This window comes from Paralichthys olivaceus, chromosome 21, assembly GCF_024713975.1.
Source record: "Paralichthys olivaceus isolate ysfri-2021 chromosome 21, ASM2471397v2, whole genome shotgun sequence".
NCBI lineage: Eukaryota > Metazoa > Chordata > Actinopteri > Pleuronectiformes > Paralichthyidae > Paralichthys > Paralichthys olivaceus.
Window position 1 is genome coordinate 1849002 of NC_091113.1, and position 22926 is coordinate 1871927.

At 43.3% G+C, this 22926-nt stretch overlaps 4 protein-coding genes and 1 long non-coding RNA gene across 8 annotated transcripts; 4 read left to right on the forward strand and 1 right to left on the reverse strand.

Moving 5' to 3' along the window:
• Window positions 1–1314: 1314 nt before the first annotated feature.
• Window positions 1315–6170, forward strand: hoxb6b (homeobox B6b). 4 transcript variants are annotated; one of them, XM_069517189.1, is made up of 4 exons: window positions 1317–1656; window positions 3558–4353; window positions 5260–5292; window positions 5377–6170. In XM_069517189.1, the coding sequence occupies exons 2-4, from the start codon at window positions 3900–3902 to the stop codon at window positions 5631–5633; spliced, it is 744 nt and encodes a 247-aa protein (XP_069373290.1). In that variant the 5' UTR covers window positions 1317–1656; window positions 3558–3899; the 3' UTR covers window positions 5634–6170. The 4 variants fall into 4 exon arrangements, with proteins under 4 accessions (XP_069373292.1, XP_069373290.1, XP_069373289.1 ...); XM_069517188.1 differs by having other exon boundaries at window positions 3598–4353; XM_069517190.1 differs by having other exon boundaries at window positions 3954–4353.
• A 244-nt stretch (window positions 6171–6414) lies between these two features.
• Window positions 6415–8959, forward strand: hoxb5b (homeobox B5b). Its single transcript, XM_020106568.2, has 2 exons — window positions 6415–7389; window positions 7917–8959. Exons 1-2 carry the CDS (start codon window positions 6792–6794, stop codon window positions 8162–8164), a joined length of 846 nt encoding a protein of 281 aa, XP_019962127.1. The 5' UTR covers window positions 6415–6791; the 3' UTR covers window positions 8165–8959.
• Window positions 8960–10919: 1960 nt separating this feature from the next.
• LOC138406017 (uncharacterized) lies at window positions 10920–20782 on the reverse strand. Its single transcript, XR_011239681.1, has 3 exons — window positions 20662–20782; window positions 12373–12481; window positions 10920–11042 (listed from the first exon to the last, which is right to left on the reverse strand). It is a non-coding gene; the product is annotated as an uncharacterized lncRNA (long non-coding RNA).
• LOC109641966 (homeobox protein Hox-B3-like) lies at window positions 12383–19231 on the forward strand. Its single transcript, XM_020106569.2, has 3 exons — window positions 12383–12519; window positions 17169–17531; window positions 18576–19231. Exons 2-3 carry the CDS (start codon window positions 17273–17275, stop codon window positions 19136–19138), a joined length of 822 nt encoding a protein of 273 aa, XP_019962128.1. The 5' UTR covers window positions 12383–12519; window positions 17169–17272; the 3' UTR covers window positions 19139–19231.
• On the forward strand, window positions 20399–21843 carry hoxb1b (homeobox B1b). The gene is made up of 2 exons (XM_020106567.2): window positions 20399–21090; window positions 21373–21843. Exons 1-2 carry the CDS (start codon window positions 20532–20534, stop codon window positions 21687–21689), a joined length of 876 nt encoding a protein of 291 aa, XP_019962126.2. The 5' UTR covers window positions 20399–20531; the 3' UTR covers window positions 21690–21843.
• The last annotated feature ends 1083 nt before the right edge of the window (window positions 21844–22926 follow it).

Below are 22926 nucleotides of genomic sequence, written 5' to 3' on the forward strand. Positions count from 1 at the left end.
CATCTCTGGACTTTTCACTTTGAGTTAAAGAGATTATAGTTTTACAGCTTCAACAATACATGATGTTGAAATGATGAGATTCAAGCCCACACGTCCTGTGAAGGTCGTTTTTAACACTTCACACTAACAAATTAAAATGATAATTATTATTATTCTCACATGTGAATTTATATTTTTGAAAAGAAGCAGAAAGGCCACAAAAAGACTCAAATGTCTAATGAAGCGTCCTCGGTTTATAAAACGTTTGATTTGAATCAAAAGAGCCTGAATTAAATATCTACTGAGCACTGGAGGTTTTCGTTTTTGATTTTTGATTTTCAGGATTGAAATATCACAGAAATGTCTGAAGAAAAAACAGAGAAAATGTTATAGCTTCAGGAAGAATTATTATTATTATTAGTTTTATTTTTATCCCTTTAAAGTTTAGTTTGAAAAAATCCACAAATATACATTTTGAAGAAATGACACTTTGGGTTTTTGTGTCTTGAGGGTGAAAAAAAAATCAAAGTTCAGGGGTTGTGTGTTGTGTTGAAGGGATTTATGGTTTTATTGCGTCTATAAATGTCGGAAATCTCCCGCAGAAAAGAATCATTTCAAACAAAGCAAAACGGAAATACACGTTTAGAAACAAACACTAAAGATTCATTTCTTTTAGTTGCTTTAAGATTAAAGTAGAAAAGTTGGAGGTTTTGTTCCATCTCTGGTCTAAATGATCAACAATCAAATCGATGTGAAGGAATTCGTTGATTTTCAAGATTTTAATGTGGAAACATTTCATCCTGATTTCAAATCATTTGAGAACAAAAAGAAAATCTTTCGAGGTTTTGAGATTATTTTCCACTGTTTTCGTTCGTATTGGAGATGAGAACGAAACAGTGGAGGTTTGGGATTAACGAGGGTTAAAGATGAAATGATCTGATATAATAACACTGGAACTGTTTTGGGGATTTTATCTTCAGATTACAGAAACAATAAGAAGACGCACAGACCTCGTTCAGTCACCTTCAAACCAGGAGGCTGCTACAGAACCCACACAACTCATCCAATCTCATCCAAACTCATCCAATCTCATCCAATCTCATCCAATCCTCCCACATCCTCACACTTTCCCTTTTTACGCAGCGTCGGGCAGAAACATTTCAGGCCTCGGAGAAAAACATGGCGGTGAGACAGAATGTCCTGAGCACAACACCGGCTGCTGTTTATGAAAATTTACAACTTTGCCTTGGAAGTTTACGACTCGCCCGGCTCCAGGATTGGCTGCCGGCGGTCATGTGGACAGCAGGAATGGGAACTTATTTCCCATGAGGTTGTATCGCAGCTGCTGTTTTCCACCGCTCATCCACTTAACACTCGTAACACAACCTTTTCTCGACTCGTTTGTATTTGCATTACGCGCGTGTTGGTTGTGGCGGCTGAGTAAAAAGGTGCGTAACGTTCCATGATGGAGGCTGTGCGCGTCGCCATGTTGATGTGCCCGCACTTTGTGTTGCTGTGTGTGAGTAAAAAATGAGGCAGCGTCACGCTCCTGGACGGTGGCGTGATTACTTGGATGAAATCACCTGAGCCAAGTGGCGGATCTGCAGGGGGAGAGGAGGCCGGGAGGACTCGGGAGTGGGCAGCCTCACACCGGACATGATGGATTATCAACAAAAGGTAAGAGCACCGTGTGTCTCATGCGGCGGCGATGAACTGAGCTCAAGCGCCGCTGCAGCTCTGCTCTGCCCGAACTGTCACCGTGTGTCCGGGGCTTTCTGTCTGCAAATGAGAGAAAGACTGGCGCACAGAAAAATGTCGATTATCCACAAACCGTCCCGCTGCGTCTTCCTCTGTGTTGCGTTGGTGTGAGCGATTCACAAACCACTGCTGCTCAGTCGGCGTAGAACCAGAGAGAAGCTGCTGAAGCAGGATTCGACCTGAAACGAGTGAAAACAGAAAGATGTTGTGAGCAGACAGATGTTGTGAGCAGACAGATGTTGTGAGCAGACAGATGTTGTGAGCAGACAGATGTTGAGGGTTTGAGGCCTGATGTGGACTCTGGATGTGATGTGATGGTTTCTGGTTTCCAGGCCTGATGGTGGTGGTGGTGGTGGTGGTCCCGAGGCCTAACGCACCTGAGACACGGTTTAAAAAAAACATCTTCTACATTTTAAACTGTTTCAAACATCTGATGATATTTGACATTATTTCATTTTGTCGGTTTTATTCTGAAAAACCACGTCAGAGGTGTTTTATGTTGAAAGCACGGCGGTGTCTCCTCGTCGAGCTTTTCCGCCTTTATTTGATTTCCCAGTTTTTATATTAATATAATTACTGACCTTGTGTTTAATACAAATAGAAATGAGTAATAATAATGTTCAGATTCAAGGTTTTGCAGGATTTCTGGAGCTTGTCTGTGTCTCATCTGACGCATCCTGTGAAATAAATCAGATTTCTTTTTATTGTGAATATTAAATCACGTGTGTTTCAGTGGAGTTAGTTTAGTTTTGTGTGTTTGAGCCTCGTGAGGCTGCAGGAGCTGCGGCCTGGTCCAGAGGCGGCGCCGGTTCTGTTCGTTCCAGATCAAATAATGAGGATTTCACAGTTTGAAAGTGTTTCTACAGCGAGTCATCTGAAATAAAACCCAACTTTACCCAGAGAACCAGATTATCAAAGGTGAAATCAGGACTACTCAGTTTTTCTGGTCTGATGCCAAAGAAACATTTATTTTTTCTGTCTAATTTATTTGAATCACTGCAACGAATTTAAGATTTTAATCAACACTGCGCTTTATTTCGTTGCTTAAATAGATAAAAAATAATCTACATGGAAAAAATAAAGATTATAAATAGAAATCACGAAGCAAATCTCTTTGTTTTTGTTCATGAAAATCCTAAAAAGGGGGAAATTAATTTTAAAAAAGGCTTAAAATGAATGAATACTAATGTTCATGATATTATTATTATCATAATATTCACTGAGACTCACATCAGATATTTGTACTTACACAGGTTTTGGAGTTTAGTGTCTATTGATCAGTGTGTGTGTGTGTGTGTGTGTGTGTGTGTGTGTGTGTGTGTGTGTGTGTGTGTGTCCGACCAGGACGAGCTCACACCTTTGTAAAGACAGTAGAACATCAACATTATCGATGAACAGTTGGTGTGAGGCTTCGTTGCTGCATTAGAAACACGGTTGTGTGTGTTGTGTTGTTGTGTGTCTGTCAGTGACGATGGATTATTTGAAAAACGGTACAAGTGCAGGTTTGAGGCAGAGATGCAAACAGAGTGGATGTAATCTGTGCGTAAAGGGAAATAATGCGCAAAGTGTTTGGTGTTTTTTCTTATTGTTGTTGCATTAGTGTGTGTGTGTGTGTGTGTGTGTGTGTGTGTGTGTGTGTGTGTGTGTGTGTGTGTGTGTGAGAGAGAGAGAGCAAGAGAAAGAGTGAGGGGGGGAGGCAGAGAGAGAGGGAGAGAGGGAGGGATCATTTGCGCACCAGAGCTTGTTTATGACTCCTTCTGTTTCACTGGGCTGCTTTTGCGCAAATCGCGTGTTATTTCATGCACAGTTCACATTTGCAGTGTGTTGTCTGTTTTTTTTGTGTATTTGCATTTCTATAAGAGTCGTAGCGTCCGTGTACGCGCGTGCGTAAAGACCCACAGACCCGCGCGCTTCGCCTCGACGCACCGGGGACCCCTGCGCGCAACAAGAGCCCCCCATGGGTGCAATAGTGCAAGCGCAGACGGCGGTGATTGGCCAGAGGTTGATCAGATGGTACACTTCCCCTCCGTGTTCAGTGGCACCTCACAACCCCCCCTCTCAGCAAAAACCAAATCTCCGATAAAGTAATGGCAAAACCACTTGGACTATAAAAGACAACAAATCATATTCCTCCGGAGTATATACACCCCGTTGTCCACCCAATGAGTTCCTATTTTGTTAACTCAACTTTTCCCGTGTCTCTACCGGGAGGACAGGACTCTCTCCTGGGTCAGATACCGCTCTATTCCTCGGGATACACGGATCCGTTAAGACACTACTCCAGCGCGGCCACATATGGAGCAGCAGCCAACATGCAGGAGAAGGTTTACCCGGCGTCCTACTACCAGCAGACGGGCGCAGCGGCCGCGGCCATCTACGGCCGGGCCGGTGGCGGAGCCGCCTGCGACTACAACCCGGTGGGGACTTTCTACAAGGACGCGGAGGGTTCGTGCGCCTTCTCGAGCCGCGAGGACCAGCCGCTGTTTGTCACTCAGGAGCACCAGCAGCGCAAAGCCGAGTGCCCGGAGCAGAGTGTCAGCATGGGCGGCGGCATCGACGACAAGTCCTCCACTCTCATCTACCCGTGGATGCAGAGGATGAACGCCTGCTCCGCCGGTGAGTACCAGACGTTTAGCCGTGTTGTTGTCCCGGTGCCCGGAGGTGCAGGAGGTGCGTGAAGTGCGCACGCCGAGCCCCAGAGTTACCTGTCAGCTGCGGAGCGCGTCACACGCACCCGCACATTTAGCTTAACATTTACAAAGAGTGCGTGGAGAGATGAGATGCTCAAAGACACGCACATAGTTTGTAATATCACTGCGCACGGATCTTTCCTGCGCCTTCAGGGCTTCAGCGACTACATCATCACATCGACCACACGTGCACGTACTCACACGCACGCACACACAGCTTGGGCCTGCATCACCCGAGCTCCAAACTTTGATGGCACACGTCCTCAGACTGGGCCCTTTTCAGAAATATCACCAAAAAAACACACAACTTTCTGGAGCCAATTAAATGTCAAACACAATTAAATGATGTTCAGTGTGTGAATAAGAAAACAACACAAGAGGCTGAGCAGTTTAACAAAGTTTGACTCTTTGGTGTCACAGAACAATTTACTGAGGGGATTCAGCTTTATGCCACTTTTACGCACCAGGTCATTCAGATTATGGACAAGCACGTGAACTAAATCCTTGAGAGGGATTTTAAATATAGTTAGAGATGATTATAAGAAGTCACGAGCACAATAAAGTCATATGATTGGGGAATATAAGGATATAATAGAATATATATTTTTATTAAAATGAATATGAGATACTGAGGCCCATCCTCAGACACATGCGTATATCTAGAAGAGGCTTTTATATGAATGGAATACAAGTATTTTAAATATATATCGTATAGAACAAAGTACAGTTTATGAAAATATCCCAATTCATTAACATTAGAATTTAATATTTGCATAAGTCTGTGATTTAGAGCTGCAATAGACTAAATTTCCACTCTATTGTATTTTTTCAGAGACACCACTACAGATTTTGAGTGCAGTTTCAGGTAGATCCCCCCCCCAACACTTTGGACATTCACTCGAGCCAAACATTTTGCTTATTGACTCATGAATCCACTTTCTGGTTCCAGGCCCGTTCGGCAGCAGTGGCCGCAGGGGCCGACAGACCTACACCCGCTACCAGACCCTGGAGCTGGAGAAGGAGTTCCACTTTAACCGCTACCTGACCAGGAGGCGCCGGATAGAGATCTCCCACGCCCTGTGTCTGACGGAGAGACAGATCAAAATCTGGTTCCAGAACCGCAGGATGAAGTGGAAAAAGGAGAACAAACTCCTGAACCCCTCAAAGACACCGGAGGAGGAGGAGCAGGCGGAGAAGAAGAGCTAAAGGGACACTGGCGCACAGAAATAAAATAAAAAAATAAAATAAAAATCAAATGTATAATTTCTCTGTAGATGAAGTGCTGCAAACCCCATGTTAGAGACGTGTAGAGTGATAGCACGGTGATAATGTCTGCATTAGGTTTGAATCAGGTCCTCCTCTGTCTGTCCTTGTGCTCGTGTCTTTATTTAGAGGACTATGCAAAAATCCGCCAAAATGTAAATAATTTGTAGTGTTTGGTTTTGGACAATGTTGTTACCTCATGACTACAGGCCTCCTGAGTTTAATTCTGTTATTATTATTATTATTATTTCTTCCTCGTGCCATTAAACCAGGCTTCGTCCTTCACTGTACTTCTTGTGCTGTAGTTGTCCTATGCTCGTCTCGTTGTTTACAGCTGTGCCATCATCCACTCACCAATTTGTACAGATGAGACAATGTGTTATTTATTGTTGTTCACCATGTGTTCGATGCACATCTGGATATCGTGTGCAATATTTTCTTTAGGAAATTGTACATAGAAAATAAAGGCTTTTTGATGTATATTGGAAAATCTCGTGGTGTCTTTTATACTCAAGGAAAAAAAACCAAACTTATATTATATTAATAAGAAGCTGGTTTATTTTTTTATGGTATTATTCTCGGGTGTTGTGAAATCATAAACCTAGAAATTCCCATAAACGCAGAGCGAAGATTCAATTAAACTTCCCAGTTTGGCACAGAGCGCGTCAAAGTGCCGGCAGGTCCGTGTCAGTTTGTCACCTGAGCCTTTTGTGGCCTGGACGATCCGCGCGTTACATAAATGATGGATGACAGCGCGTCCCGGCGGAGCACTGCCAGCTGCCGCCGGAAGATGGCGCTCTCTGCACGCACGGCTCTCGGGGCGCAGCGGGGAGGCACCATTGACTGGAGCCTAACGACCATTATTTCGTCATCATTTGTAACCATGGAGCATGAATTACCTCTCGAAGTCATCAGAGAGGATTTACGACTGGTCAACAAAGGCACGTGATTCCGGAACGCTCTCCCATATTTGGCCGCATACCTGGCAAAGTACAGTAGGGCTTCATTGCTTATAATTCATGATTGCGTCCATAAATCGTGCAAACACACAGGATTATAGCGACAAAGATCTACAAATCGAGGCTTTAAAAATCCAAGCAAATGAGCTCTTACTTTGTAAACTCGTTCTCAGGGCGCTATCCAAATGGCTCCGACTATCAGTTACTAAATTATGGGACTAACGGCGCTGTGAGCGGCTCCTTCAGAGACCCTGGCACCATGCACTCCGGGTCTTTCGGCTACAACTACAATGGCATGGACCTAACCGTGAACCGCACCAACACCGGCGGCCACTTCGGGGCCGTGAGAGAGGATGCCCGGGGATTCGGTCCGGACGCCCGCTACAGACAGACGCCCAACTGCTCGCTCTCGTCCCCAGATCCGGTGCCGCCGTCGTGCGCCACGGCCAGCCGGGAGCCGCTGGAACTAAAAAGCCCCTCTCCCCCGTCTGACCGGGGCGCGACCTCGGGCGGCGGCGCGCTGAACAAAAGCAACAGCGCTCATTTCACGGAGATCGAGGACGCCACCGTCGCCTCCGAGACCGAGGAGGGCGCGCACAGCAGCGGCGGCGGCTCCAGCACGGCACCGCGGGCGCAGCAGCAGCACCAGGAACCCAACGCCACCTCCTCCACTCCCACATCTAACGATTGCCAAACGCCACAGATATTCCCCTGGATGCGGAAACTGCACATAAGCCATGGTATATTTACGCATCTCATAATGTTTAAGTTCTGCCGGGTGTCACGCTGATGAATCTGTGCGGTGTTGCATGAGTGCGCAGCTCTGGTTGTGTGGATGGTGTTTGTGGAGTCTTTGTGGGACCGTGTGCTCTCGGCGGCTCCAGGTTAACTGCAGCTGGAGCCGGAGCACCGCGAGGATGATGGTGCGCAGAGAGATGTGGATCTGGGCTTCTCTTTAAAATTGTGCGTAAAATGCGCAAAGGGCTGATGGCGAGATCTGGAGATGATGATGATAATAATAATGATGATAATAATAATAATAAGACAACGGCGATAACACCCGTGGCGTGTGAGTGTTGTTATGTGTCGTGTTGGTTGCATGCTCCTCCACCTCCTCCACCTCCCCTGCACCAGCTCATTTCATGTGGTGACCCCTCTCTCTGTCTGTAGCCCAAATACGTCCAGCAGCCAAACTACTCAAATACCCACCTGTGTGTGTGTTGTGCGGTGCAGTTGCTAATTGTCTGGGTTTTCTGTAAAATTGTAGATATGACTGGACCTGACGGGAAAAGGGCCCGAACCGCGTACACCCGCTACCAGACGCTAGAGCTGGAGAAAGAGTTTCACTTCAATAGGTACCTAACCAGACGGCGGAGGATAGAGATAGCCCACGCCCTGTGTCTTTCCGAAAGACAGATCAAAATCTGGTTTCAGAACCGCAGGATGAAGTGGAAGAAGGACAATAAACTGAAAAGCATGAGCCTGGTGACGGGAGGCAGCGCCTTCCACAACTGAATAACTTTTGGGGAAAGTGTTAAAAAAAAAAAAAAAAAGATTCATCATAATGATAATTACAATAAAAGAAGAAGAAAAAAAAAGAGAAACCAAGAAAGAAATCCATGAGTACTGTAAAGCTATTGAAAGCGCAGCACCTTCCAGCATGTTATTGTGATAGAAGAAGAAGAAGAAGTATTCTGTGGTGTTCCAATGTTTTCAGTTGACTGTTGTACTATGATTAGCTTAGATGTAAAAGAAGATGTAAATATTACTGGGGGTATAACTTGTCCATGCTCTTTGCTCTCTGTCTCTTGAAGGTGTTTAAAACTTGAGCTCTTTATTGTGACTTGTTTCCGGTCTAACAGGAGTCCAATTCATTGTACAGTTAAAAAAAAAACTAAAAAAAAAAAAACTAAAACGACAACAAAATAAGGAGGAAAAAGAAAAGTTTCCAAACCATATGCTGCTCTTCATTGAATGTAATGTATCCGGAGGCCATTCAAAGCGCTTTAGTGTAACTTTTACTGCTATTTTCGATGCTTAACGTCCATAAACCTTCAGAAACAAGCCGATGTGTAGCTCTAGGACATTTTGTGCATCTGTTATTATTGTTTAGAGCTAATTATGAGCAATGCAAATGTATCCAACCTGTCAATGTGATGAATTTTTAGTGCAAAGGGTTCTTCTGTGGCGGTGATGTGAGCTGTTTCCTTCCTTTTTCTGGTGTTTCCTCGCCAATGAGCTTTTTGTATTTGTGAGTGAACTCATAGCGCTTTGAAAAAAAAAATAAAAGTTTCTCTCCATTGCTTTGAACGTGTCTCGACTGTGTTGTCCATGAGAATAAGAAAAGAAAAAAAACACAGGCGTGTTTCTGAGGAGCGTAAAGTTGGATTTAGCCTCAGTAATGATTAACCTGCAGGGTTAGTTTTTTAAAAAACAACAACACATGGAAAACTATATTTTTACAAACCAGAGCTGAAGAGAAAACTTTTATATAAATTAAAAAAAACAAACTTACCTCTTGTGACCTCTTTGCAGCGAGATGCGTGTTTGGCACGAGGGAATATTGGTGATAAAATCGCACCCCCCAAAAAAAGAAAGAGTATAGCTTTGGCTTACAGGTATAGACAGAGCTGAAGTTGGTAAAAATCCCCCCTTACCAAAGATTGTATAGACCTATATTACTTACAGACTGTGAAAAGTCACGTGAGGTCCATAAAGTTGGTTTTATGGTTTTGGGGAGTAGACAATGTACTATATAATTCACAACCTTGAATGAAAGTGACGGCTTAACTGCGTGGATGGGACTGGAAAGGCTGGACTGGGGAAGGAAGCGGTGTCCAGTCGGTTTCAGTTCGTTTGAGTCTGAACTTATAAAATAACTGTTCCCATTAGATAAATAAAAAATAAAATCAAAAAGTGGCTCCTTACATTTTTTATTTTTTTAAAATATCAACTTTTTAAAATTTTTATTCTTGGAGCAAATTGCACTTGAAGTAAATTTACACTCCAAAGAGATTAATTCCACATTTTTACCTGCAAGAAGAAAATAAGAGCTTATTACACACTTTCTCTGTTTTTCTATTATTAAGTGTTTAAAGCTTCTTTCTCTGCTCGTCAGCTGGAAACACCCGAGTGTCAAATATAAAGGATTTAATTTTCCAACAACAAAATGTTTTGGATTTTAAAAAGCTGCTCGTGTGGGTTGAAGTGTATTTAAGAGGCTTTGTGTTGCTGCAGTGACACGAACTTGAGCGAGCTCCTGCAGTGATTTATTTCTCTGTGCCGAGTCACCGAGCGGCCAAAGGTGAAGTGTCGGACAACTCCGAGCTGGACTCACGCAGGCTTCACTGACTCCACATGAAGAAACCAACGCCTCAGCGTCGTCTCATAAAACAAAAGCATTTTTAACTTCAGGAATCTAAAAGCTGCGCAATAATATTTACCCCCCCCCTCCCAAAAAAAACTAAAAACTCATCCCAGGTTTTTTACCAAATCAAAAAAAAAGTTAAAAGCAGCGGTTGGGTTAAATGTGTCCCAGACATTTCCCACATATTCATAACTGTTAAGTGGCAATTTAAGCAGCGTAATGAGTATTGCATATTGATAGAGGTAATCTGTACCCGGATCTCATGCATAATTCATGGCGGCGGGGATCATCGCTGGGTCAGGAGACGACGTTAGACTGCAGCCGCAGATGCGTCAGGAGGAAGCGCACTGCTGCTGCCAGACTTTGCAGTGTCACCATCCGAAGACACAAACACACGCTGTGAAAAAAAGACACTCGAATGTTTTTAATCTATGAAATAATTTAAATTTGAGGGTTTGTGGGTTTTTAAAAAAAAAAAAATTCCGAACCGTAAAACGAGCTGAATTTGTTTCCACTTTCAATTCTAAAGTCAGTTCGTTGAATTTGAACAAATAGAATTTACTTGAAATTAAAAAATTCTCCTTTCTGACCTGAAATGCTTTAAATTATAAGAATGGGACAAATTCAAACACGTGATTCTGATGCAGCTTCACTTCAAACTCAGTTAATTCAAAACAATCCACTGAAACATTTTCTCTAAAACCCAACGTGAAAGAGAAAAGTGTATTTATTTCTGAAATTAAAGTAAAATGAGAAAATCTTTGTGTATTTCAAAGTGACCTCCTCTTGCATTGGATTGAATGTGACTGACGCGGTGCTGGAACAGAAATGTCACCTTGTCTCACGTGTCTCCGGGGACAGCGGTTGGAGTCACGGTGGAGACTCTCAACATCTGGAATCTGTGTGTGACCGCACCGCTGCTGGCTGTGATGCAGCTGCCCCTCCAGCAGAGGGCGCCTCAGACCGGGCCGGCCTGGTGATGGATGGTTTTCTGGGCTCGGGCACGTCTCCTCGGGAGCGCGCAGGCTGCAGAGAAAGAGCAGAGAGACAAACATGGTGTCACTCAGAGCAGGTTCATCAGTTCATCGTCTCCTCAGGTGTCTGTGGAATTCAGCTTTAGCTTCTGCTGCAGGGAGCGGACGGCTGAACTGCAGGTTTTGGCCTTTTCATTAAAAAACACAGGGTTTGGTTTAATTCTGATTAAGATGATAATAATAATAATGATAATCAGAGTAAATTAATTATATTATTCTGGAGTTCTGAGCTCTGGTGCATTTTGAGCCACTTGTTATTGGTTATTTCTATTTTATTCTACTTTACACATCCACAGCGGAATATTTCAAAGGGAAATAACCTTCAACGCCACTGAATTAATTTTTACAGCTCCTTTAATTCTTATTATTTCTCATTAACATATCTTATTTCTCAGCCTTTTCACCTGTGAAAAATTTAAATCCTCTAAACTCCTGCAGATTTTAATTTAAATGAGTTTGTGAAGTAAAATCCCAACTACTTTATTATTCACCTTTTATTTATAACAACTTTCTAGTACTAATATTTCTAATGGTCTTTAAATGACTTATTCATATTTATAACTACAGACTTGATGGATGAAACCACTTTAGAATTGACGTATTAGTATTTATAACAACGTTTAATGACTTATTGTTTTTAATGGTGGACTACACACCTTTATTAATCACTTGTAAACATTCATAATGTGTATTAATGGATTGTTAACATTTAGAATGAAAGACTTGGACTTCTTAACCATTTATAATGACTATTAATGACTTACTAGCATTTATTACAGCTGACTTGATGATTACACCCGTTTATAATGTAGAGTCAGTGGAATAAACCTTTTATTAATCACTTATTACCATTTATAACTTTTATTAACATCTACAACAGTTGACTCGATGAATTATTGTGAAATAAGTGTTATTATCCTTCCAACTGCAAATGAAGAAACATCCTGTGTCTCTTGTTTTTGATGTTATGATTCATTTAGCTTCTGTCCTCCAGCCTGAGGCTGACGTCCTGTCGTCTATATAAACCCTGTAGATCCGAATTTGTGTAAATGTAGCAGCAGCCACAAATTCGTGTCTTGGGGAGTATGTAGGCGACGACACTTCTCCTGGAAGAAAGCGTTCACCTCGTCCAGAAAATACTAGAGTAACTGAATTTATCCTTTTTAAGAGGAGTTCTGAAGTTTTCCCTCTTCGAGCTGACCCTTGATCGTGTGTGTGCGTGTGTGTGTGTGTGTGTTCTCTTTTGTTGGAGAATATGACATCTGTTAAAGATGCAGGACAGGCCCCTCAATGTGGCCTTTGTTCGCCTCGTCATCACTCACGTCTCTTCTCCACTGTCGCTGTCTGAGGCCGAGGAGGAGTTTGAGTTTGCAGGGAAACGTGAGGAGGACGTCGCCAAACTGCTCCAACGCAGCGGACGGAGGATCAGTCCTGAGGAGAAGATGAGACCACGACAAAAAAGAGAAACTGTAAGTTTAACAAACACGTATTTTAACAGGAGAGCCGAGTGTGTGGGTTTAATTTGAGGATAGAATCATGTGGGAGGTGAGAAACTTCAACTTCTCCCGCCCTGTTTGCAGTGAATGAACATTTAGAGTTTAAAACCCTTAATAATAAAGTTATATAGTTAATTAAATATACTTATAAACAGCTGTGAGGACTTTTTAAACATTTAAGGTTTAAAAATTGTCAGCAACTGTGAAGGAATATTTTTTGCTTTACTACAAATGTGTTTATTATCCTCCCACAGGATGAGTGAGTGTACAAATACATGAATAAACTGACATCACCGTGTATTATTTCTGTCAATATGCTGCTTGTAAGGGATTTCTACGACTGACTGATCTTGATTTAGCTGGAAACCTATTTTGTTTGCCAATTATTTTTACTATAATTGTGCTATGAGGCTATTTATTTATACCAACTATGTATTTTTTATTAGATTAACACCTGTCGTTTTCTATTTACTTGTTTTTGCTTCTCTGTGGGGAATGAAGTCGCTGCCATTGTTGATTCAAATGTCTCTATTCATCGATTGGGAGCAATAAATCCCCTCCTCTGCAGACACGTGGTTCCTGCAGCTAATTGACAAGAGAGGTTGCAGAGAGCTGCATTTGTCAGCAGGCAGTGCAGGGGTGGGGGTGGGGGTGGGGGTGGGGGGGTGTCTGTGCATGTCCATCACAGATGAGACAGGCGACCACATGATGGTGGAGTGATGGGACGTATAAAGTGCAACTCAGGGATGTTGTCATATGTGAATGACAACTACAGGCCATGTACAGCACAGTGTGTATTTACACTGTGTCTCCATTCCCTGACTTATCATGTCCGTCCATCTGCACCCCCCCCCCCCCCTCCATATTCTCTCATACATCAGAGGACAGTTTAGACTTTTTTAAGACCGTGCACTTAATGCTGATTTTCTTTGTATTTACACGTCACTTTTTATTGCACATTAGAGCCAATCTGAGAGATTTATGGCTCATGTGCACCAAGTTGCCAGTTTATTAGGGACACCTGTGCATCCTGTAGTACTGGTACAAGTACTGCGGTGAAATACGATTCAAGTACTTGTACTTTTTGTTTCTTTTTCCTGCTACTTTAATACATCAGCTTCGCGACGTTTTCAGAAGCAAACTACTACGTTTTTACTACTTAACAAAATAGAAACACCAAATTCATTGTGATGCGTCATCACAGATGATGAAAAGGTTTAAATGATTCATGCTGGAAATTCAAGAGCTGTTAAAATGACACTAGACGCTGCACTTCAGTGATTCCTGCACATTAAATACACAATAATACTTTATTCTGAAGCAGGACGTTCCGCACTTTTAATTCTTCACCTAAGTAAACTGTAGCACCAGTGCACTCCTCACTTCTACCTGAGAGATAAATCTGAGTTCTTCCATCACTGACATGCAAATAAACTGAGGTGGACAAAATACTGTGAACCCCTCTCGGCTTTAAATCAATCCTGTTCAGCAGCACCACGAACTGTTTGACTGTTTGAGGTGTTTGACGAAACACTCTTGGCACAATCAGACCCACTTATCCTGGAAATGTCCCGAGCTCCACGCCACCTCTCATGGCCTTCATCAGCACACCGAGTCAGGTCACTATTAATTGTTGTTTGCTCCATGACAACTGCAGCGGTGGAGGAAGTGATGACATTATTCACTCAAGTCAAAGCAGAGAAATAACCTTTGTGTTGTACTCTTGCTGCTGATGCATTCAAGTTTACACAGAATTTTAAATTCTGATGTTTAGTTTTAGTTTTTTTTAATGTAAAAATCTTAACTATCGTTTAAATAAATGTAGTGGAGTAATAAAGTGATTTTCTTGCCTGGAACTATGGAGTACGTAACCCAAACACATCCAAATGAGTTATTTCCTGTTAATTCTAAGACTAAAAAGTGTAAATTTGATTTTTTTTTTTAAAAAGAGGAGCGAGGAGCTGCTGCATTACTTTTAGAAACGTGTTCCTAATAAACTGATCACATGACCGTGTTGAAGCCTTTTAACAGAGACATTATGATCACATCCACCTTTCAGATCAAACTAACTCCAAACACGGATCACGCAGCTTTTGGGATCTGCTCAGTTTGGATTCTCTGAGACTCCGGCTGCGGCTCACGGCTCACAGATCACAGGCGCGGACCATTTGCATGAATTAACCTCTTAGTTAAATATTAACTTTCACAGCCAATCAAAGCCATCGAGCAACGTGAGGTTGAGAGATCAAAGCTGCGACGATCGACCCACTGGGACGTTTGACACGTTTTAAACCAGATCACCACAGTGTCAACATGTGCACAGAGACTTTGAATGGACGCTGTCTGTCTGTGTGTCTCTGTGTCTGTCCCCTCTTCTTTAAAACGAGTCCATCTGATCACTCATTTAAATTAGAAAAGGAGAAAAAAATCTCATCACACACACACACACAGAGAAGACGTAGAGCACTTGGTATGCGAGTGTGTAAAAACAAATACTGATGGCTTTCTTTAGCTGCGTAATTTATGGCATCGCTGGCATCGGTCCGAATTGGGGGATGTTTGAATTTATTGTTCCAGCGCTGGACACGTTCCAGGGGAAAAACTCTGGCTTCGTGTAAATGTGCAGGAGGAAAAAAAAAAAACGCAACTTGAGTGTTTCTGTGTGAAATATAAAAATAGCAGCTTTTCACTCGTGGCAGTTTTGAGGAGGCGACTTCAAAACAAACAGTTTTCTTTATATAAAACCGCTGAAAAGGGAGTTTAGTGCCAAACTAGCTCAGTTTCTCCTCCTGTGTTGAATCACTTCAGTGCTGTCGGGTTTTCATTCTGCTCAGATTGTTATGAAGACGTAGTTGTGGTCAATTTGGCACAGGAATGCGTAAAATATTCCTTTCTATGGCTATTAGCATATATGACACTCAGCCTATATCTCACACACGCACACACACACGCACACGGGTGAGATTTAAAAATAGCAGCCGGTGTGGTCCAGATGTGAGGAGGCGACTTCTCAACAAACTAATCCTTATTTAAATCCACTTCAAATGGAGTTCAGTGCCAGAATATCTCAGTTTCTCCAGCCCTCTGTTGGTGCTGCTGGATGTTCACTCGGCTCAGATTGTTATGATGATGTACTTAAAGACAATTTGGCACAGAAATGCGCAAAGATCCTCCTTTCCATGGCTGTTATATAAAACCCAGCTTGCGTGCAGGGATTCCTTTTCGTCTTTGTTGGTACAATTGTTGAGGTATTTGCAAGTTGAGTGTTTCTGGGTGGAATTAAAAAAAAAAAGCAGCTCCTGTCTGGTGGAGACACAGACCTTACTTCTACTGGGCTCGAGTTTTACTGTTGAGTCACTTCGCTGCTGCAGGATTTTCATTCTGCTCAGATTGTAATGAAGATGTAGTTGGAATCAATTTGCCATTTTCCTTTCTATGGGTATCACCACATGAAAGTCAGCCTGCATGATCAGCAGAAAGGGATTCCTTTTACGCACGGACACACACACACACACAGACATAGCCACACACACACACACACCTACACACACACACACACACATAGAGCCTGCAGAAATGCTATGCAAGGCGGCGTGAGCTGAGAAACACTGTCCACTCCGCTTCACCCCCAAAGCCACATCAGCGTCACATCATCCGACCCGGAGCCGGAGAGGAGCCGCTTCCTCTGCGGGGATTATTCTAACGCGCGGAGGTGAGAGAGGCGTCTGTTTTCCGTGAGGACTGTTTGTGTGCGGGATGAATGTGGGTGCGGGGAAGGTAAGGCGGCCGGGGTGTTGTGCCGCGGACTCGGTTATGTGTCTTTATGATTTACGAGCCTGACTCCAGCCGCGGTTCACCCAGAGTTCATAAAGCTGCATGCCTCCAGACTTCTCCTCTCCGCTCCGCTTCTGTTTCACTCCTACAAGAAGAGAGGGTTTCATTTAGCTCGGTAACGATGTTCAACTCCATCTTTTAATCGCATTTTGTTTCGGTCCAGGCCCTAAAACCAGCCGCGGCGCAGCACAATGGACCCGTGTTTGATTTTGTGTTTGATGGATGAGCTTCCATAACATTACATTTTTTACAGACAGGACGATCCATTGAGTGAATAAAGACTTTCATGTGTTCACAGTCACAGGCCTGGGCGGTCACTTATAGAAACCCACTGAAAACAGAATTTAAAAAATCTGGTTTGTTTATTAATATTAAATGTATTTTCTTTTTAATTAGCCAGTTTATATTTGAGGCTAATAACTATTACTGTTTGTCGTATTGCTGCCATTAGGGCTGGTGCTTTATTTAAAAGAGAAGAAGAATAGTCTCAAGTGATAATTTCGTTTCAAAATCTGGAATCATGTTTTTTTTTTGTGTGTTTCAACAAAATATCATGATCCAATGAGGGGTCAATAATTAAAAATGATATTTTCTGGGGCAGGTTTTACAAGATTACCCCCAAAGCGTTTTTTGCCAGGAGGTGTATTTCCACCAGGCTCTTAATTCTCCGTCGCCTCTCTGCTCAGGAGAGGCTCAGCTATTCATGTCAGGACACTATTGAGCTGATAAGATGGATCATGTCGTCTCCTCCCTGATTCTCTGTGTGGTTTTTTTCTGGACCCTCTCAGGCCAGCAGCCCGGTGCTCTCTGGAAATCTGCCATGTGACATTTGGCTGCCAGCGCTGCGTCGTAAGGTCAAAGTGGAGGGTGGGAGGCCCCCGGTGCACTTTCAATGGAGATGCAGAAAAGCAACGTGCACCACCACCAAGACTTCACCCTCTGCAGCGGGTCTGTGCGTGACGGCAGCGGGTTTGGATGCGCACACCAAGCGGCCGGAGAGCACCAGCATGGGGCCGGGCAGGTGGAGACGTTAGAGCGCACGGTCGCCCGGAGGTCGAAGCAGCAAAACCAAAAGTTGAACATGAGCAAAAAGATTTTCCCCTGGATGAAGGAGTCGAGACACAACGAGACTCACAGCAGGAGGAGCTCAGGTTTGTGTGACACCAAGGAGAAGAGGAGGAGGAGGAGGAGGAAGAGGAGGCCAGTTACCAAATGAGGCCTTTTCATTTATGAGCCCTCTAATGAGCTCTGATACAGTTAATTGAGGAGATTAGCTCATATTTTCCATCCTCGGGTTCAAAAGGTCACGGAAGCTATTAATTCAATCCAGTCAGGCGAAGCAGGCTGATAAATACACACCGGCTCTGCATCAGATCCACAGTTTAAAGTAAAGTCAACAGAAACATTCATTGGTTTAGCTCTTTTCAAAACAAAGTGCAGAGAAAATATTGGTCATGCAGAAAAACCAATTAAGAAGAAATGGATGAGAAAATATAAAATGTTTTTAAGTGCTTCTTTTTGAAAATGTGATTCCACTGTAAGGCCTGGACATTATTTATTATTAGCAGAAATATATATATATTCTAACATTTAAAACAAAAATCATACATTTAATGTACAGTCAAATTTAAGAAAGAGAATATAGATTTAAAGAAGTAAAAAATTTCGAACATGCTACTTTAAAAAAAACAAAGACAAATGATCTTTGTCACCTTTTATTGTTTCATTGCTTTTGTTCTGTGAAGCTCTTGTGTTTTATCGTTTGGACGAAAAGTGCAATAACGTTTGATTGATTTAAAAAATCTTTCTCCAATGTCAACTGCATCAAAGTTGAGTTTACAACCTATAACTTACTCGTTAAATATCCCAGTGCGGTCTCTGGGTGTTTATACTGTTTCTGCCCTGTTGTTCATTCGTCTGCTGATTATTATTTATTCATGTCAGATGTTTCTGGAGCAGGTTCGCTGTGATTTTTGTTTTTTTTACGCAGCGTCCACGTGGAAGTTTAGAATAAATGGAATAAAATAACAGAGAACTGACAGTGAACGAGGCTCAGACAGAAAATGACTGAAAACAGTCAAATAAGATGCAAAAGTTTGAATTCAAATAAAAGGAGGATGAGACAGAAAAGTCTCCACTCAGTGGTTCTGATCTTCCACCCCCCCTCTCTCTCTCTCTCTCTCTCTTCTGCACAGACTGCACCGTCAACGAGAAGTGTCCAAGCGCGACCCCGGCCTCCAAGCGGACGCGCACCGCGTACACGAGCGCGCAACTGGTGGAGCTGGAGAAGGAGTTCCACTTCAGCCGCTACCTGTGCAGGCCGCGGCGGGTGGAGATGGCCAGTCTGCTCAACCTGCACGAGAGGCAGATCAAGATCTGGTTCCAGAACCGCAGGATGAAGCAGAAGAAGGACGAGAGGCAGCAGGGCCTCATCACGTCCTCCTCCTCACCCCCGTCCTCCCCCTCCGCCCCGGGCAGCCCCACTCTGTCCAGCCTGGGTTATGTCCATCTGGGCGGGGATTACCAGGCGGCCTCTCCGCCGCTCCAGTCCCAGCAGCAGCCACAGTACCCGGCAGAATACTCCAAATATCCAGCTCTGGGCTTTACGCACGGTCCGCAATTCGATGTGCAGTACGACACGCACGGCAGCGCGCACACAACAAACCAAAACGTGGACGCGAACGGTTCCTTCTTCTCTCAGAGCTGCTGCTCTCCTCAGGACAGAATCATGCGAGCTCCAAAACTGACTCATCTGTAGCAGACGAGATCCTCGAAAAACTTTACTTAATGGAGGCGAAACTTGACCGATCTGTCTTGAAGCATGCGTTTTTATTCTTTATTTATTGAACTAATTATCTAAATATTAGTCTCTACTTTTATTTATTTGCATTTACACATATTTATTCCTCTGGAGCCTTTCAATCCACTGTTTTATGTAACTTTTACGCATGAGCCTCTTCAGGAACGTTACAATCCAAACTCACGTGGCTCAAATTAAAACGTTAACTGTTGTTTTTTTTAGGTAGAATAAATAAATAAATAAATAAAAAAACACTCCCCTGAGTAAATATTTCTCCAAGAGCCAGGCGACTGTAATTCAGCCAAAACGTTGGTAAAATGGCAAATCCACCGTTTCCTTCTTAAAGCTTAATTAGCTCTTGAGTTCTGCAGCATCACATTAACTCTGTACTTAATTACAGTGCCCTTACGGATGGCTGTGGACGTGATAGGTTTTGGAAGATATTACATTATAGCCTGAGTGTCGTTAACTCTCAAGCAAGAGAGATAGAAGCCAGAGAAAAGCGCCTGTATGGTTCTTAAATGTGTCTTTGTTCTTTTATGGGCAAAGTGGGCCACACAAACTGTCAATCTGTAAAAGAGCCATGATGGATCACTGGATCCTCTGCGCTGCCTCTTTTTCTCTCTCCTTACAACAGTCTGATTCACAGTCTGTCTGGTTTCGGGGTTAAAACACAGAACTACTGTATTTTGGTAATGAGATAATAAACATTTTGACTGAATCTGTATTTAGAAAATTAGAAAGAGAGAGATTTAGATGTGTACATTAAACGAAAAGGTGGAAATAAATCAACACAGTTAATAACACCTTAGAGGCCAAAAAAATAAAAAGGTTAAAACATTAAAACTAAAAACATTATTTGTGCACTTCGTGAAATAATTCAGTTAATTTGAGCCATTTCTTGATATCATTACATTATTAAAACCTGCATGTATCCTGAATCCTCTGGGGGCCATGATTATTACAAACACACTATCATCATTATTATATATGTTATACATATATTGCCACAATTCTCACTGTCATAAATTTGTCACTCTGAGCCCCTCTCACGCTGCAGCAGGAAAATTTGCCCTGGTGTTTGTGTTCTTATCAGATGGATGAGCGCGTTTGATTGAAGCATTTGTCATGTAAATGCGAGGCCGTGTGATGGACGAGCCCGCAGACCTGACAGAGTGCTGTAGGTCTTTGCCATTGGCGTTTAGCGGGTCACATGGTGTGTCAGGAAGGTGATATGAGGGTGGAAGGCAGTTTTACAGCTTTGACATACTACCTAGAAGGTTAGGGCACAGGGAGCACCGATTAATGACTGCTCAGCCTTTATCACTTCAGAACAAACAAAGGCTCCAGGATGAACTCCTACTTAGACTACCCAGTGTGCAACCGGGGAGCGAATATTTTCAGTGCCAAGGCCGGATACCACAATTTAAACCACGGATACATGTCGTCCAACTCGTGCGCAACAAGTGATAGCTACGCACCGGATGGCCGCTTGGTCGCCACGACGTCTGCGCCCCACCAGACTCCGGGCCTCCCCCTGCACCACCAGACACACGTCAACTTGGACCTGCAGTTTTCCACACCGGGGAACTCCATGTATGGGTCGCCTCTGGAGTACGGACATCACCAGTACGGCCTGGCCTCCGAGCAGGACCGGAACTTCATCCATGCGCAAGTTTCACCCCTCGGAACAAACATGGCCCCTTACACCGGGGACAGCTGCGGGCCTGGGGTGGCGGCCGGCGGCCACTATCTGCACTTTGGTAACGGAGAGCAGAGGCAGCAAGAATACACAGACAGTGTTTACACAAGGTTACCGCCCCAGAGTAAGGAGAAGGATTTGGAGCCTGTGGAGGAAACGTCTAAAACATTCGATTGGATGAAAGTGAAGAGGAATCCTCCTAAAACAGGTTTGTTCATCCTCGGACTCATTTAAGAATTAGTGCAATGAAGTGCAGCTTAGGAACAGGTCGTGGGATCTGTGAGGGCAACGCTGGCTCACTGTGCGTAAAAACAAAGCCCGGCTGATGTAATTAACCAAAATTGCTCTGAACTAAATATTTGGCATCTAACTCTTTGTACCGTTTTTTTCTACTCATGGTCTTTTTTCATTATCATCTGTTACTCACGCATTAGTCCCACGAGGTCCATGTTTTTCCTCCATCACACGTTCATCCATGCTCTCTCCTCAGCGGTCCTGTCCGAGTTCGGGGTCCCCGGCCAGCACAACGTGATCCGCACCAACTTCACCACCAAGCAGCTGACCGAGCTGGAGAAGGAGTTCCACTTCAACAAGTACCTGACGCGGGCACGACGGGTGGAGGTCGCCGCCAGTCTGGAGCTCAACGAGACGCAGGTGAAGATCTGGTTCCAGAACCGCAGGATGAAGCAGAAGAAACGCGAGAAACTCGGCTCGGCTCTGGCGAACAACACTCCCGCACCTATGGAGAAACTTCCCGGGCCTGAGTCCTCTCCAAAGGCGAAGGGGAAAGACTCTGGACCATTATAAGACTTTAAAATAATAAAATATATATATATATATGTGAGTGAACGTGGAGGCCTGAGCTGTTTCCCTCAGTGGCACAATTCCAGGAAAAAACTGTGAAAATGCTTTTGGACGTGTGTAGAACATGTGCTTAAAGGACATTGGTTTGACACTGAATGCTGAGATTTGTTTTTTAAATGTCTTTTCATCCATTCTTGTATTTTATAATCTATCATAAGCCCATGCTGTGTTTTGAGTTGGAGCACTGAAGTACTCAGTGTCATCGTTTGCACTATTTATTTACAGGGTATTTTCCAACAATTGCTGAGATGATTTAAGCTTAATAAAGTTTATAAAAATGAGGAAAACCAAGTTGTACATGCTGTGTTTGTAAAAAGATAACCGGGATACGTGAATTTGCTTTTTCCTGAGTTTATAGGTCCAAAATAAATTATTTGAAATCATGAATTGCATTAAAAACTTTATCTTTTTTTTTTTTTTTTACATCCAGTAATAGTCTCACCAAAGTCCTCTTGCATAATGTGACAAGAGGAATCTTTCACAACACATGGGGTGGTTCCCAGTGACCTCTTCACCTCCTAATACCTCCAGGGGCTCTAAACATGACAACAAACTCCAGGGAGCCAGGTCTCACCCTTGATTTGTTACCCAAATTCTGCTTAGATACAGCTGACACAGGTCGCCACAGAACTCCTCATGTATTTGACATGATTTAAGAGAAATACTTTGTTTCTGATAACGTTCTTTCCTGTTGAAAACAAAGGAGATAAGGTGATAAGCCAACATCTCAGTGCTCATTCAGGTTTCGCCTTTAGCCAAACGTTTGCAGGAGCTGGCCACCAAGGTTCAGCCGATGCTAAAAGAGCAGCAGTTTCAATATTTGCACTGGGTGTTAAGTTTGCACACACAAGTTTGTGCCCCAGCAGCACCGGCCTGTTGGTGTCCTTTTTCCTAAAGCTGAGGTTCACGCAGAGTTCAGGCACGAATGAATGCAGAGTCAATCCGTCAAGACACCAGAGTGGCTCGTAGAGGAGGAACTCCAGGCCTCTCTCACTTCATAAGTTTGCAGGTATTGCTTTTAATATTTAGAGTAATAAGGTTATAGGCCATTTAGCGAACTGTGCAAAGTTACAACAGTTTTCCACCTCTGAAAAACATGTTTCTTTGAAATGGAAATCAGCAACCATTTGAAATATATCTGCATGAGTGTGCAGTTCTCTCACAACTATATTAAAAATTA